Source organism: Zonotrichia leucophrys, chromosome 2 (assembly GCF_028769735.1).
Source record: "Zonotrichia leucophrys gambelii isolate GWCS_2022_RI chromosome 2, RI_Zleu_2.0, whole genome shotgun sequence".
Classification (NCBI taxonomy): domain Eukaryota; kingdom Metazoa; phylum Chordata; class Aves; order Passeriformes; family Passerellidae; genus Zonotrichia; species Zonotrichia leucophrys.
Window position 1 is genome coordinate 120,860,180 of NC_088171.1, and position 14,876 is coordinate 120,875,055.

General features: G+C 35.5%; 1 protein-coding gene across 2 annotated transcripts in view; it reads right to left on the reverse strand.

Annotated features, from left to right (window-relative positions):
* Positions 1 to 4,497: 4,497 nt before the first annotated feature.
* TRPA1 (transient receptor potential cation channel subfamily A member 1) overlaps positions 4,498 to 14,876 on the reverse strand; it is a 31,373-nt gene continuing 20,994 nt past the window's right edge. For both annotated transcript variants that reach the window (XM_064703551.1, XM_064703550.1), the window contains 11 exons: positions 14,709 to 14,807; positions 13,840 to 13,910; positions 13,271 to 13,418; positions 12,592 to 12,681; positions 12,195 to 12,364; positions 9,991 to 10,120; positions 9,682 to 9,864; positions 8,686 to 8,754; positions 7,939 to 8,049; positions 7,382 to 7,479; positions 4,498 to 5,601 (listed from right to left, as the gene is read on the reverse strand). In XM_064703551.1, coding sequence (XP_064559621.1) covers positions 5,370 to 5,601; positions 7,382 to 7,479; positions 7,939 to 8,049; positions 8,686 to 8,754; positions 9,682 to 9,864; positions 9,991 to 10,120; positions 12,195 to 12,364; positions 12,592 to 12,681; positions 13,271 to 13,418; positions 13,840 to 13,910; positions 14,709 to 14,807 — 1,401 coding nt within the window. In that variant the 3' untranslated portion in view covers positions 4,498 to 5,369. The remainder of the gene's footprint in view (positions 5,602 to 7,381; positions 7,480 to 7,938; positions 8,050 to 8,685; positions 8,755 to 9,681; positions 9,865 to 9,990; positions 10,121 to 12,194; positions 12,365 to 12,591; positions 12,682 to 13,270; positions 13,419 to 13,839; positions 13,911 to 14,708; positions 14,808 to 14,876) is intronic.

Here is a 14,876-nt window from a genome sequence, read left to right on the forward strand (position 1 = left end):
AGGAATGAAGAGAATAGAGAAATCTTTTGGGTAGCTTTATAAATTTATGAAGAAATATGGAATAACAGAGGTTTTTTTGGGTTTTTTTGTTGGTTTTTTTTTTTTTTTTTTTACATACTAAATAACAAGGGAATAAAATCTAAATAAAATGAAATTAAATCAGTCCAGCTCTATTAAGCTTCAAAGATTTTTGGGTTAAGGTTAAAGGCTGAAATGATGCAGACTCCCTGACCTTCCCTTTGTGTGTGAAACTTGTCCATAAAACATTTCACAAGGCTATCAGCCAGATTTCTTGAGGGAGAAATAGTCAGGGCCCAAACTTAGACCAGACACAGGTTTGAAACACTAATTCTACGTCTCCTCAAAACTAAATTAGGTGAGCACATTCAGAGCACCCTGCAGACTCACTAGAGCCATCTGAGATCCAAGCTGTCACCTTTCCTTTTGCTGCATGTTGGCACCACCACAACTAAAATCCAGCAAGGGGAGATGTCTCTCTCAGGTGGTCCTTGGAGTGCCAGACTCCAGCCTGTCCCAGAGCTCCATGGACTGCTCTGCCTGGGGTGGGAGTCACAGTGCCAGTGGCACCACTGAACCATGGTGACTTTCAGCCATTTAACACAACTGCAATTATCTCACAAACTAGGCAGATACCCAAGAAAAGGTAAAATCTGATTCTGCAGGAAGTGAGCCAGCTGAGGAGATGAGAAGCCACTCTGAGGTACATCATGGCTATCTCTCACAGCATCCATGCTGCCATGCTGAATCATTCCCATGGACATTGCCAGCTCCAGGGATTAGCATCAGGACTGAATTGGGAAGCACACTTTCTGCTTTTAAAGGCTTAAATGTTCTTAACTCTCCCTATCCTTGATCCCATGTGGCTGAATGCAGCTGAATTTGCCATTGCTGTGAGCAGCACTATTGTACTCAGATGGGCCAGTGGTACCTTGGGGCTTTCTGTCCTTTCCAATGTGATCACTAATGTCGATGTCAGTCCCAGTTACTTTTCTTTATTTTTTACTCCAAATTACTGGCCTGGTTGAACTTTCTGTTTTCTACAGTCCTGTTTCCTGCTGCTGGTCAATTTTTTGACTGCAGTCACGTCTCTGGATAAATAAACACTAACAACAGGACTAAGAATTTCTGAAATTAATAGCTTTAAACTTGGCTCTGCTTTTTAAGCTGTGATTCCCAATTACAAAGCAACACAAAATGCATCACTTCTCATCACTTTCATTACTTTCTGTCTTGACTTCTAAACCAAATCTTACCATTGCTTAGATTTTCCCCTGCCTGAGTGTCCTGGTTTCAGCTGGATAGAGTTAATCTCTACAGCACTGATTCATTCAAGCTTCTGAAGCATCTTCTCTCATGGTTACTGTGAAATTGTCTTGGTGCATTTCTACAAGGATGCAAGTATCTTTACCAAAGAGGTTCCGATGTGCCTGAGATCATGAATCAACCCAAGCCCTGGCTCATACAAATCTCTCTTGCAGTGCCTGTGTCAGTATGGATTTACATTTAGGCACCAACCAGTGTCTTTTTACTGCTCAGAAAATGCTGCCTTTAAAGCAGTGCTCCTACTTTTGTTAGAGATTTTCTCAGCTCCTGTGTCATTCTTTGTATTTTCTCAATCATTTAAAAGAGAAAGCTCAAAAAACTCTCCTGCTGACTGCAGCTCCAGGGTGAGGTTTGCTACACTCCTATACTTTGCTCATTACATGGGCCTAATTCCTGCCCACAGTGAGACAGACAGACAAAGTAAAGCCAGTCTGTAAGACAGGTTACAACTGATGCATGCCCTGTTGTAGCCTAAGTGATTCCTTACACCTACAGGGCAGGGTAAAAGGCCATTGATATAAGGGAAAATCTGTCTCTGGTTTCTTCTCTTGGGTTTTCCTCTACAGATTAAGGATATTTTCTCATCTTTTCTTTCTCTTACTACATGCTCTGCTTATGGGCATTTCATCTTACAAAACAAAAAACGCAACCAGTGAGAAGGACCACCTCTTTGTTCATATAGATTCCTCTTATGTTTTAGTATGTGTATCCCTCAAGGGTTTGAAATCATTCCTGGCTGATTTTGCGGAGTGGGGATGTTCTCCCCTACCAATCCTCTACAACACAAATTTTCAGACAGCATTTTGTTGTGAAATGTTTCACAAAGCCACATTTTCAGTGTGCTGCAGAAAAGAAAATTGTTTTATATATCAGAGCAAGGAGAATTCAAGGCTATTTCTTTGAAGAAAAAAGTGAGTCAAAAAATTATGGAGACTCACTTACAGAGTGGCTTTGTCTTTGGTCCAGCAGCATATCATGGAGAACACCAGTATGTACACTAGACAGCTTGAAGCAAGTTATTTCTTATGTAATGAAAAGAGTCTCCCTCTAATCCACTTCAAATCTGGGCACTTCAGATTTCTGCTAAGGGTGTATTTTATTGCTCTAGCTAATTTTAATTTAAATGGGCAAAGTATTTTGATAGCCCTTCTTATTAGCGAGAGTCAGATGCTAGAAAGGCAGGCAACTGGATCTTTGGTTTCAGCAAAGGATTGCTGTCTTGTTTCAGACTACCAACTCACACAGAAATGTCATTTCTTGTCCCAAATTGTGACCCTCCTGTGTGTCACACAGATGAGGCACAAATCAGTTTTCCCAACAGGAGTTTATGGGAATTATCTGGTTTTGGTGGGAGGAGATGGTGCCATTGCCTGAACCATGATGCCATTCATCTTGAGGAGAAAACAGAGACAGCACAGATGAGCAGCAGGAAATGAAATAGAATATTTACTCTCACTATCAGCAATATCTGATATACAGTGACTATGAGTGCCTACAGAACTGCCAGCACCCCAATTGAAAAGGTGTTACTTCTATACAGACTGAAGGGAAGTGGGTGAGTATCGAATACAGATACACACCCATCACAGTTTGCAGATTCTATATTCACACCCAGAGGATACATTTCCTTTGAATAGCAATCCCTAAGTGTGAATTCAAAAATTCACATTGTAACACTTTTGGTTAGCATATATTTAGCTGTACCTACCACGTAACACATCAAGACAGGTGGAGGTTGCTCTCTTTTCCCATGCAGCAAGCAATTGGATAAGAGGAATTGGCTCAAGCTGATCCAGCTGAGGTTTATATTGTATATCAGGAAAAATTCCTTCATGAAAAGGTGGTCAAGCATGGCAACAAGCTGTCCAGGAAAATGAAATCACTGTCAATGGAAGAGTTAAAAAACATGTAGATATGGTGCCTAGAGACATGGTTTAGTGTAAAGTTAATGGTTGTACTCAATGGTCTTTTCCTTACTTAGAGGTCATTTCCAACCATAATGATTCTAACAGGATTGCTTCTAGAGATTGCTCAAATGGCCCAGCATCTTCAGCTCAGTCTACAAAAATTGTTAATCATGATTTGTATTCCAGCTGTACTTTTCCTTAAACTCTACATCTCTTGTACTTAGGCTCTATTAGATCATTCTACCACATACAAATAAATAATATTATTTATTTGAGAATTATTATTATATGAGAATTTCCATAGAAAGCTACACCATTAATTCAATGTTGTAATATTTGCTAATTATAAAATAACTTATTTCTATCTGTCTATATAAAATTGGAAAGGAAAACTTTTCTCAAATTGTGAACACAGAAAAGCTGAGAAGCAGCTCAGGCCTTAGAATTCTGTTTAAAGGCATTAGAGTTCTGTTTAAAGAGGCTTGAAAGGCTTAGACTTTAAAGACATGAGTGCTGACTGCTTTGTTCCTGCTGTACCCACACTACTGTTCTTCACTTAAAACATTGCATTTAGGTCCCATTTACTTACCCAAAAATGCTATCACTCACTGCCATCTAGTGTTAATGGCACAGACTGCCAGGAATTCAAAATTACTATTTTTCAAGTTTGGCCCTATCCTCAGAACCAGGCCAATTTTTACTGACAGAGGGAGCTGCAGATGCACAGCAGTGCAGAAAACCTGAACAGTTTATTCACAGGAATAGATCTGACTTTAGGAGCCACCACAAATTCAGAGACTATAGTTACATTTTTCCTTTTTCTGCTCTGACTCTGCTTACATGTTCTCTTCCTGTTTCATTGTGTCACACCAGGCTTGTCCTGGAGCAGAGCTGCTCCTCCAGAAGCCTCCTCCCTTCTCTGTTTTACCTGGCAAGGATTTAAAGTCTCAAAGCTGGGATACAGCAGTTGGGTGAGAAAGAATTTTGCCTACTGAACATCTGTGGCAATTTTAAGGCACAAGTCACATTAATTTACAGTGCAGCTTCCAGTGATTTCTGAAGACTGAACAAGTTCTGTACAGTGTGAATTACCTCCTAATGACTACCTTTTAAATAAATAGGAATCATATTTGGTGTTTATGAGAAGAATACACATAATTGGTGTATATGTAGAAGAATAATGTATACTAAGTTCTTAAAGAAAATGTCTGAATTCAAAAGCAGACCACGGAGCCTTACCACCATGCATAGTCATAATTAGTTTATTAGCACTGGTTTTGAAACAAATATATTCAGGTACTCAAACACATTTTAATTAATGTTTACTAAATTTAATATATTACCATATATTACATAATGCACTGAATACTCAGTAAATGAATAATGAAACCAAAGTGCAGATAAAAGTAGCAAGATCAGTTTTAGGTTATCAGGAAGGGCAAAATCACATTAGCAGTATAAGGACAGCAAGTTGTAAATGTCTAATATTAAACATGTCATTCAATCATTGCTACAGGCATGCTAGTACAAATGATCCTGCTGTGAACTGCTTCCACTATCTCGAAAAGAAAGTAGTTCTTCCCTTACATTACAACTTCATGATCCTTGATTTCCTACCTTTCAGGCCTGATCCTGCAGTCCCTACTCAGCAAAACTTCCAATGCACTGTCAGATTAGTTTTGTACTTTTTTCTTTAAGCTACACAAAGCCCATTGGCTCTCTCCAAACATCTGAATAATAAATGACTAGAATCTAATTTCTAAAAATTTAGAAATTCTAAAAATATTTGTAACAGGAAATAATGTAATTACATACAGACCTAAGTGTACTAGGGCCAAACCCAGGAACAGATCTAGAGAGAAGCCAGGACAGCAAGGCTGGCCTCTGTGGAGTTAGGCACTTTCCTGATTAGCCAGTCACTTTTAGGATCACAGTTTTGGACGTAGACATCTCCAGTCTCTTTAAATACTGTTTTGAGCACCTGCATCCTGGTTTTGGATCTGGCCTTTTTTTATACTCGAGTACATGATGTATCACATTAACATTATTCAAAGACAATAAGAGAAGTGACCCTAAAGTAGAACAAAATGATAATACAACATGATATCATAGCCAAGTCTAGAAGAAGGTATTGTTCTTTTCTGTGCTTGGGTTAGGCACATTTGTTTTAACAGCTTTTAACACTGTATCCCATTTACTATTCTTGTGCTCTAACTGCCTTTTCCTAAACTTGTGCTGAAATAAATCATTGCTGTCTTCATCCTCAGCCTCTGATACTATCTCCATTTTTTGGATAATCAGTTTAATGAGGTCATGTTGCTTTTCCAACAATGTTGATATATCTTTGAGCCTAAAAAGCAAACAAACAAACAAATACACATCAGACTTTGTCATTTGATTTCAAAGGACATTTAAGTCATTAAAATTACAGATGCAAAAATTGACAGTACTTCACCCTTCTGACAGTACTTAACTAAACCCTTCTGCTAACAAAGACTATTATTTACAATACATTTAATTCTTTAAGCTGAAGTTCTTCTCCATGTTACAGGAAATAGGATAAAAGAACAAATCTGTGGTTCTTGTGAAAAGTAACTTAATATATATATAAAAGCAACTTCACTCTTAAAATAAAGTTGTTGACTGCTCTATCAAAAGTTTTTCCTATTAACCTATTTCTGTAAGAAAAAGGCCAGCAACCAAAAACATTTAGTGAAATTCGCAATCACTTTTACAGCATATGAGAAATACTGATGAGGCACTCACTGATCTTTTTCAAAGCGCTATCCAAAGTGCAATTGATGCAATTAAGTAGTTAAACTAATTCAGCATCACACATACAGAACACAGTATCTGTTATTTTTAAGGAAAGAGGGAAATAAATGGAAATTGTGACTAGAAACTGTCTTTACAGAACTGCCAAAGAGGCATTTGAAAATCTACTTTTCTGAATGTCTACACTCACAAAATTACAACAAGAAATTTGGTGTGACTGAAAAGGGTCTTTGTGAAGAACAGTTGAGGGGCTTTAGATATAGTTTGGTTTTTTTGTTGTTTCGTTGTTGGTTTTTTTTAAAGAAATGGTAATACATCTTAAAATATGTGAAAATCACAAGTAATAAAATGCAAAGCAAAAGAAAACCCTGCCCCAAACCAAAATGCAAAAATCTGTACACCCAGCACTGACACTAGCTCCAGTAGTAACTGAACTCAGTTTTGAACTCTGATAAAAACACACTGGCAATGTAGTAAGAGTTTTCAGTCAATATTTTCAGAGTACTAAATATGACTTTCCATAGCGATAAGGTCACAAGTTATTCTATTGCAAATAATTTTATAAAATTATAGTTTTCTTCCTTCTCTGCAGGAAAAAAAATCCCAACCAAGGAAGAGTCTGTTTTATGCTGTTTTATGTTATAATGATGTAGTATGCAATTGAAGAAGGACTTGCTAAAAGTCCATAATTTGCCTATATATGTAGGGTGTAGTCTCACCATGCTTCAACTCTTGATGAGTCTTTCACGCAAAAAGAATTACTCAATCTGAATCTGTGCAGGTGGACAAAAATTTGGTACATTAAAAAAAAAAAAAGGGAAAGGAAAAAAATGGAGAGAAAACAAGTGCAGGGAAAAGTGAGACTGAGTGAGATACAATGTGTTTTTCTAGTTGTACATTCATAGTAAGCTTTTTTGAAACCATTCTTATGGATATGTTGGTATGACAAGTAAATCAAGAAAGTACAAAGAATTCCTTCCAAGGCTTTGGGAAACATGCTTTGTTCAAGAGAGAATCAATACCAATCAAATTTTGGGGAAACAATCTCAATCTGATTCACCCAGTGGAAAGTCAGTAACAGATTGTATATACTTGCAAACCAACTGGAATTACATCACTTGGGAGTTCTGAATAACCCTTGAAAACTTCCATTTGCAACTCTATAAAATGAAAATCCATCTTCCACATTAGTTCAGATTACTTTAAAGAGCAACAAGCTGCACTGGTTTGGGCTGGAGACATGGAATTTTACTTTTTAGATACAGTATGGAGCTTTGAAATACTTTTAAAAATAGGAGTATGTTTGTAATATTGGCTCTACTTATTTTTACAACTGTAAAATATCACAAAAATACCTGTATTTCTGCTTCAGAACTTCCAATTCTAGTGTAGTATCAGGGCTCTGTGCATATGTGGTAGAGTCTTCACACCCAAAGCAATATTGGAACACGCTCTAAACGAAACATGGAATCAAACTTAATAGATCCTATAGTCTGACAACAGAATAAATATGTGAACTGATTAAAGATGTGAACATTGTTCACACAGTGTAAACATTGAAAAGATTTTCTATTATGATGTTATTTGCTTATATATTAAAATGTTTGTTTTATAAGAAAATTCAGTCTATCAACAACAGCTCAAATAAAAGAAGAAAAGCCAAAAGGGAGTAATTCTACTTTTTATCTGAACATCTTTTGTAGCTTGACTTAATAAAGTTACAGTGCACTGACTACTCAAACACTAATACAGCTGCACCCAAACTGATTTATCATTTGCACTGACCTTAGTCAAGGTCTAATCACAATTCCCTTGATGTCAGTTAATAACACAATGTCCTTAACAGTGTGTGTACAAATTCAATCATCTCCCTTTTTGATAAGAATCCTTCTATCTAATATTCACATCTTACCATAAATCCACAGTATCTTGGCCTGTTGGGATATACAGTGATTGATTCCTGGTCCACCCGACTTAAGAACCAAAATGGCAGCTTCTTCTCTAAGTTGGTATGAAGATTAACCTAAATGTGGTTTTGCATTTAGAATGAGATATGTTATCTTATGATAAATACACATTATATGTGAAAATAACCATCATGCCATTTTATTCCATTCACTAGTACTACTCCACATTGCAAACAGTGGTATAACACCTGAATAGTCCAAACCAGACACTAAAACTACATTGTCATAACCAGTACTGAGTATCATAGCAGAATTAATTTCTCCACATAGATGTGCACTCTTTTTACTAATTTAGTAAAATGAGAATTTAGTCCAGCAGAATGAATTTGGTATCCTTTTGATTTTTGTGTACTTTCTTTCCACTGCATAGACTCTCTACTAGAAGAAAACTGCAATTTCAGGCTTTGCAGTGACTGATTCTGAGATTCTGGTTTTGGAAAAACTCAACATTTCTTGAACTGATGGTTGAAAAATTCTTTAAAAATGCATTTGCCTGTGCACTTCCTTGGCAATGACTCGTACGAGTGAAAATGAGATTCAGAATAATATGCCATGTTCAAATTTGCCAAATCTGCTTTACAGATATCCTAAGACAGTTGGGAATGTGATGACAAATCAACTAATTATCTAAAAGGTGTTCTAGCAATGATATGTACTTCCAACATTTGGTGCTCTTATGGTCTTTTACTCACCTGCATTGCAATCCTTTTGAGTGCAGCATATTTTTGTACTTCAGCAATATCACCAACAGCCAAACCAATCTAGGAGAAAGAGAAATAGTTCATGATCTACGTTTTCATAGTCTGTGATTTCTCTTTCACACTTAAAGAAGAAAATATTCTGGAGTTAAATTACTTTTGCACTTGAATTTGGAAATATTTTTTGTATATTTGTAAAATATGTATCAATAAATGTAGAGAGTGTTTTCACTGACAACACTCTGTTGGTAAGGCACTGAAGTGCTACTTTTGCCAAGAATAACATCCCTTCCTTTACATTCTTCATTACTGCTGGAATGTTAAGAAACTGGCTGATCTCTTGATTAAGCAGAATCATTGCTGCAATAAACAAGTTTAAAAAACATGAGGTTTTTGACTTTTATTGCTCTGCTCAAGCGAAAATCTGATTTCCTAAATAAAATTTCTATTCAGTGGAACGTGGTTGAAGATATATTACATATTTTCCCCCCTTTCCACCATTATTTTGTTTTCTGATTCTTAACTTTCAGGTCAGGTTTGTTAGTTAGTTCTATCGCTACTTCTGATTGCTGTTTTGTGTTCAGTGAAGATTTGAATTTGGGCTTTATTTTTTTAATTTAAATTATTGCTAGGGTTAGGTTATGACACAACAAGGGATTGAACAAAAATCCTTGCTCCTCAATTTTTTTTATCAAGACTTCAGAATAATACATTGCAGCTCAATTCAAATTCCATCAAAGTTATTACCTAAACATATACAAAATACTCCTGCAGGAGTGAGGTGTGGGAAAATACACAGAGCAGTACACTGGATGGAAAACAAGTGCAGAGAATGGGGACATTTTAATACGTTTCTGAAAATATTTGTTAAATGATGAATGGCTGACACTTATTGAAGTAATTCTATACTAGAATTACTAGTACTCTAGAGCTCTCTATACATATTTTTGTTTAACCACTTTTGTATATTAATAAATAGTTTATACTTACTAGCAAGTTCATAAGAAGGATTGGAATAAGCAAGGTAAATATAATGAGAACTGTGTAACTCAGGAATGGATATGGCAATTCACTGCTTAGTAAAGGATCCAGGAATGCATCATGGTAATTAATGTCTCCCAGCATCATTGCAAATGTCTTCATTACAGAAAGCAGAGGTGTGCTGTATGTTTGCTGCAAAAAGAAACATCAAAATAAAGAAAAAACCCAACTGATGAAATTCGCAAATAAAGTCTTGACATGCTTTAGTCAAAGATAATATTTATAATGATAAAAGCTTAACCAGAGTATTGAACTTACCTGTGAACCCAAAAGGACAAAGAAACTCAACCCAAAGGCCAGTATCAGGAAAAAGAAAACCACAGCAATCCGAATCAAGGTCCTCAAAATTTCCCAGAACATCACAACATAGATCCCATAGTTCTCAAATCTAGGTAATAAGTAAACAAAAAAGATAGAGAATCAGTCATAGAATAAAACTTCTAAGACAATCCACTCCAACTATTAATCTAGCGCAACTATTAATCTAGCACTGCCAAGTCTACCCCTAAAGCATTAAATACTGAAGTTTGAGTCCCTTTCAGTTATTTCTGTAAGGCAGTAAGTAACACTGATTTTCATCTGTGGAAAGGGACACTGCCTCTCTGAGAGATTCTGTGATAGTAACAAACCTGCTCTACTTTCACATCCAAAAGAGTGCAAGTGATCCTACACACAGCAACTCTAAACTGCATAATCTTACACTTCAATGCACAAGAACAATTTCCAAGATAGTATTTTTTATGGGTAACATTTATTCCCTCCACAGGCATAGGCAGTACAGTATTGTACCACTGCTACATTCAGAATAAAAACATTAGCAAACTATCCAACTTTTTTCTGCTTCTCAAAGCAAAGTAGCAACCAGAACAAAGGACAACTGGCACCATAATCCATGTAGCAGCTACATGCCTGATTTAAAAGATTTCACTTTTTACAAGATGTGAAACAAATGATATTATGGAGTTTTAGTGTAATACAAATAATGGAAAACAAACAAACAAAAAGAAACACTCTGCTCAGGAAGATAAGGAGAATAGCACAATTTTAAGACACCTGTGTTCCCAACAACAATCTGTTGTTGGCAAGCCTTTCCTACAATTGGTTAACACAAAAACTAAATATCAAAACAGGAATTACCATAAAGCAGATTAAATTACTTTTTCTTCCAAACCTGAACTTATGTGAATTTATGTCCTCTCTCAAATCCAGGGACCATGAGATTTTTTAAGCTCACAGTAGTAACTGTGAAAATCCCTGTGGGTATCTTTCACTCTGAAGCATTATGTGCAAGACTGAAAAGGTCAAGCTGGAAATAAAGCAAACCCAATATTCTCTTAAATATTAGGCAAAATTCAGCTGAAGTCAATGGAATCACAGGTTGCTTTGGGAAAAGAGCCTGAATGAGGTAGCAAAAATCATGTGTAGAGTTCTACTGCAACACATTTGGAATAACAGTCAAGCCAGGAAGGCATTTTAGCCAACAGCAGAAGAAAGGTTGTGCAATCACTTGTTTACTTCTTCCTGTTCAGGCTCAGCCCCCATTTTGCCCGGAGCAGACAGGACACACCCATTCATTGGTCACCTGAGATCAGACACGGGGCTGGGGATGATGCCAAGGTTCGCAGCAGAGGCTACACCACAAAGGTCCTCTCTTTGACATTAACTCTGCTCACAAACTGCGTCCTTAAACATCCCTACTACAGTAAAACAGCCCTGAAATTAATCAAATGTTGTGTTTGTCTGTTTGCAAGACTTCGTGGCAGTGATTAGTGCATATGTACAATAAGAATTGGAAGAACGTTTATGCAGTGTTACCACATGCAGTCCTGCTCAGACACAAATGTGTTTAATTTGTCTTAAGCACTACACCCACAACATTTTTTTCCTCCACCCAGCTCTCCTGCAGTTCATAACTCTTGGAAACTATTGTACAGGGCAATAAACAGACATGATGTCAACTCAAGAAATTTACAATTACGTCAATTGCAATTCCTTTACAGGACATTATGGCGTAAAGTCAGACATGCCATTTCATATGGGAAATGATAAAGGAATTTACCTTCTCCCAGGTATTACTCATAAAACCTGACTTCCTAATGCCATTCATAATTCATATCTTTCTGGGTTCTTTTAAAGTCAAAGTCTATACAGTGTCGTGAAAGATGATTTAAAAAAAGATAAAATTCAGCATGGCTGTGCTTAATTAACATTAAAATAAATATTGTTATTTCTGTAGTTGCTATAACATATGTTGTGATGTTCTACATGAAAAACACTGAAAATAACTCTACAGTTCATCAGAGATAAAAAATTCCTGTGATCCTAATCTGGAAACTTCTATAGTTTCAAAAAACTAAAAATACAAAATGGGACTCTCAAACTTGATCTGTCACAATTTGGGATATGTAACATATCTGAAAATATTAAAATATTTTACTGTAAAGCCTGTAAAGTATTTTTACCGTTGAAGATAGAGCAAGAAGTTCATCCAAGACAAGTACACAGCAATTGCTCCACATTCCCACTGCAAATGAGCTGGTGTATTAATAAATAAAGAAGATACAAAAATTATGCTTGTAGTATAAATGGTCCAGTCCAGTAGATTGGAGTAATCCAACAAATATTTCAGTTTCTAGGATTTAAGAGAGAAAGGTTAATATTTACCAGTCATCCATCATTAAAACACTGAGTTCAATACACTATTTAAATTCACCATTCAAAATCCGTTTTAATCATTATATATATAAATTAAAAAGTATAAATTGACTTCTAGTCAGGAAAAAAACAGATAATTCCAGTATCATACAAATTGCCATGCAAGTACATTGTCTGATTAATATTATTTCTCTCTGTACTAACCTGCTGAATCAGCTGAAATATTTCTTTGCAGATGCCCAGTAAACTCATAATTAAAACTAAACACATACACACCCTTGTGAAATATGAGTCCTGCAACAAAAATCAGAGCACAAACGAAATTAGAAATTATTAAAGGAATGTTAATTTGATCTCTACCTATTATATATACACTATATTGCCTGTTAGCTTGTATCATATACTTATTACTATGTATATTCTGTTTAATTAGTATTTACTGTGAAATCCATGTTCTGGGTTGAGCTGTATATGTGATTCTCATGATTTTTTCATAGATCAGGATATCTTCATGAACCTTTGATATCCCTTGAGTTTATTTTATTTCATATTTCTACTAGCATATATTTTCTGAGTTCCTGTTTCAGTTTTATTTTTTTTCTCTTGTGTGAATCTTTTTTCTTGAATACTAAATAAATATTATTCACTGAAGTAACCATGTACTAAATATAAATTTCTCAAAAAAAAAAAAGAAATGAGAACTGAAAATTATCTAAACTGAAGATTATCTATCGGCAGAGGTTGCTGCTGAATGTTTAGAAATGTATACTTCAATTTTATTCCACAGAGCTGCTAGATCATAAATTAATCTAGACATTATTTAATTAATCATACCTTTCTGCTGTAAAAATCCTAAACAGATTGTAACCACTAATAAAAGTACCTCATATTCTAATGGTCTTGCTTCATAGAGCTCTGTTCCATTCAAAGGTCTTCCTGGTTGGATGTGAGTGACCAGAAGAGTCAGTGGGATGAGACCAAGAGAATATATGCCTAAATTCATTAAATGTGCTCGAAACCCATAGGCCATCCTTGAAAGTGAAAATGTTAAAGTTACAACACTTTTCAAATTTAGAGGAGCATGCATTCAAATTTAACAGTCACTAATGTCTTCAAGACGAGGGAATAATCATTTCTTGAAATGTCCCTTTGTGATGAATATGTTCAACACTTACGTGGACAAAAGTGTATTTGCCACTCTGAAAAACCATTCCTTTCACTTTTACTTGGCAACCTAATTATATATTTTATAACAAAGAGGAAACAAAGATAATAGCTGCCTTTGTTGTAAATATCAAAAAAACTTTACTAAATACTAAGTTGTACTTTATGGAAGAGACATTTGCTCAGTCAGCTCTATACTCATGCACATTTTAATAAACAACTTTCAGGCAAAACAGTCCTTATCTTGACATGCAGTATTATATTTTATATCCACTGAAATAGACCAACCATTTCATAAGCAAATATTCTTTACACACAGGATGACTGAGTAGCTCCATGCGATTGTGGCGCACCATGGCCTGCAAAACACAAACACAGGAGGGTCAAACTTAATTCATCCAGGCAAGCAAAGTGTTTAAAAAAACTGGCTAGGCCACCTTTTTTACCTGATTATTAGCCTAATGAAAAGTAAAATATGTGTAAGATATTGCAAAGTTCTTTTGATTAAGCACCTGGCCCAAACCCATCACTGTCTTGCCCTCTCTGCCTGCTAAGGCATTCAGTTTCTCTGCTGAGACTCTGTTAGTCTATTTCAAGCTTCAAAAATTATACAGACTGTTTTCAACTACACCTGTGAGACCAAGTTTTACATTTAATGAGAAAAATATTTATTTATTTACTTATTTATTATTAGACTGTATAACAACTAATTGCCAATAGGAATTCCAAAAAGCAAATATATTAAGCCAGAAAGTTTGTTATATAGACATTTTCTGACAAAGAATGAGAGAACAGATTGCAATGCTACAAAACTAGCAAATTTGTTTCATATTATAAATATTTTGCAATTACCATATGAAACAAATCAGCTTGTCAGGTTTTTTAGTGCCTTACATTCCAGTGCATGGTCACTGGAATGACTGGAGTGTGGTTTTCTTTGATGTACTACCTGCACGTACAGCACAATATCTTGAGCATTCATAGCTTTATCTAAATCTAAAAGAAATTTTATTTATTACTTAGAACTTTGGCCTATACTTAATTTCAATATCCTTTCAATATACAAAGTTATGGGCTTTGGAGAAGAAATATTATGATGAAAAATTTCATTTTATCTAAACCAAGACAGCAGGCGATGATGTCAGAGTAAAACTTACATTTAAAGTGGTAAGTGGTTCATAGAAAATATCTTCACCATCCTTTACTTTCTTGTTAAGTGTCAAGGGACACTGAAGATATCTGAAGTTGTATTCAATCTATATAATACACCAGAAGTTAAATATAATGCAAATTATTATCTCAGTCTTAGATGATGTTCTTAATAC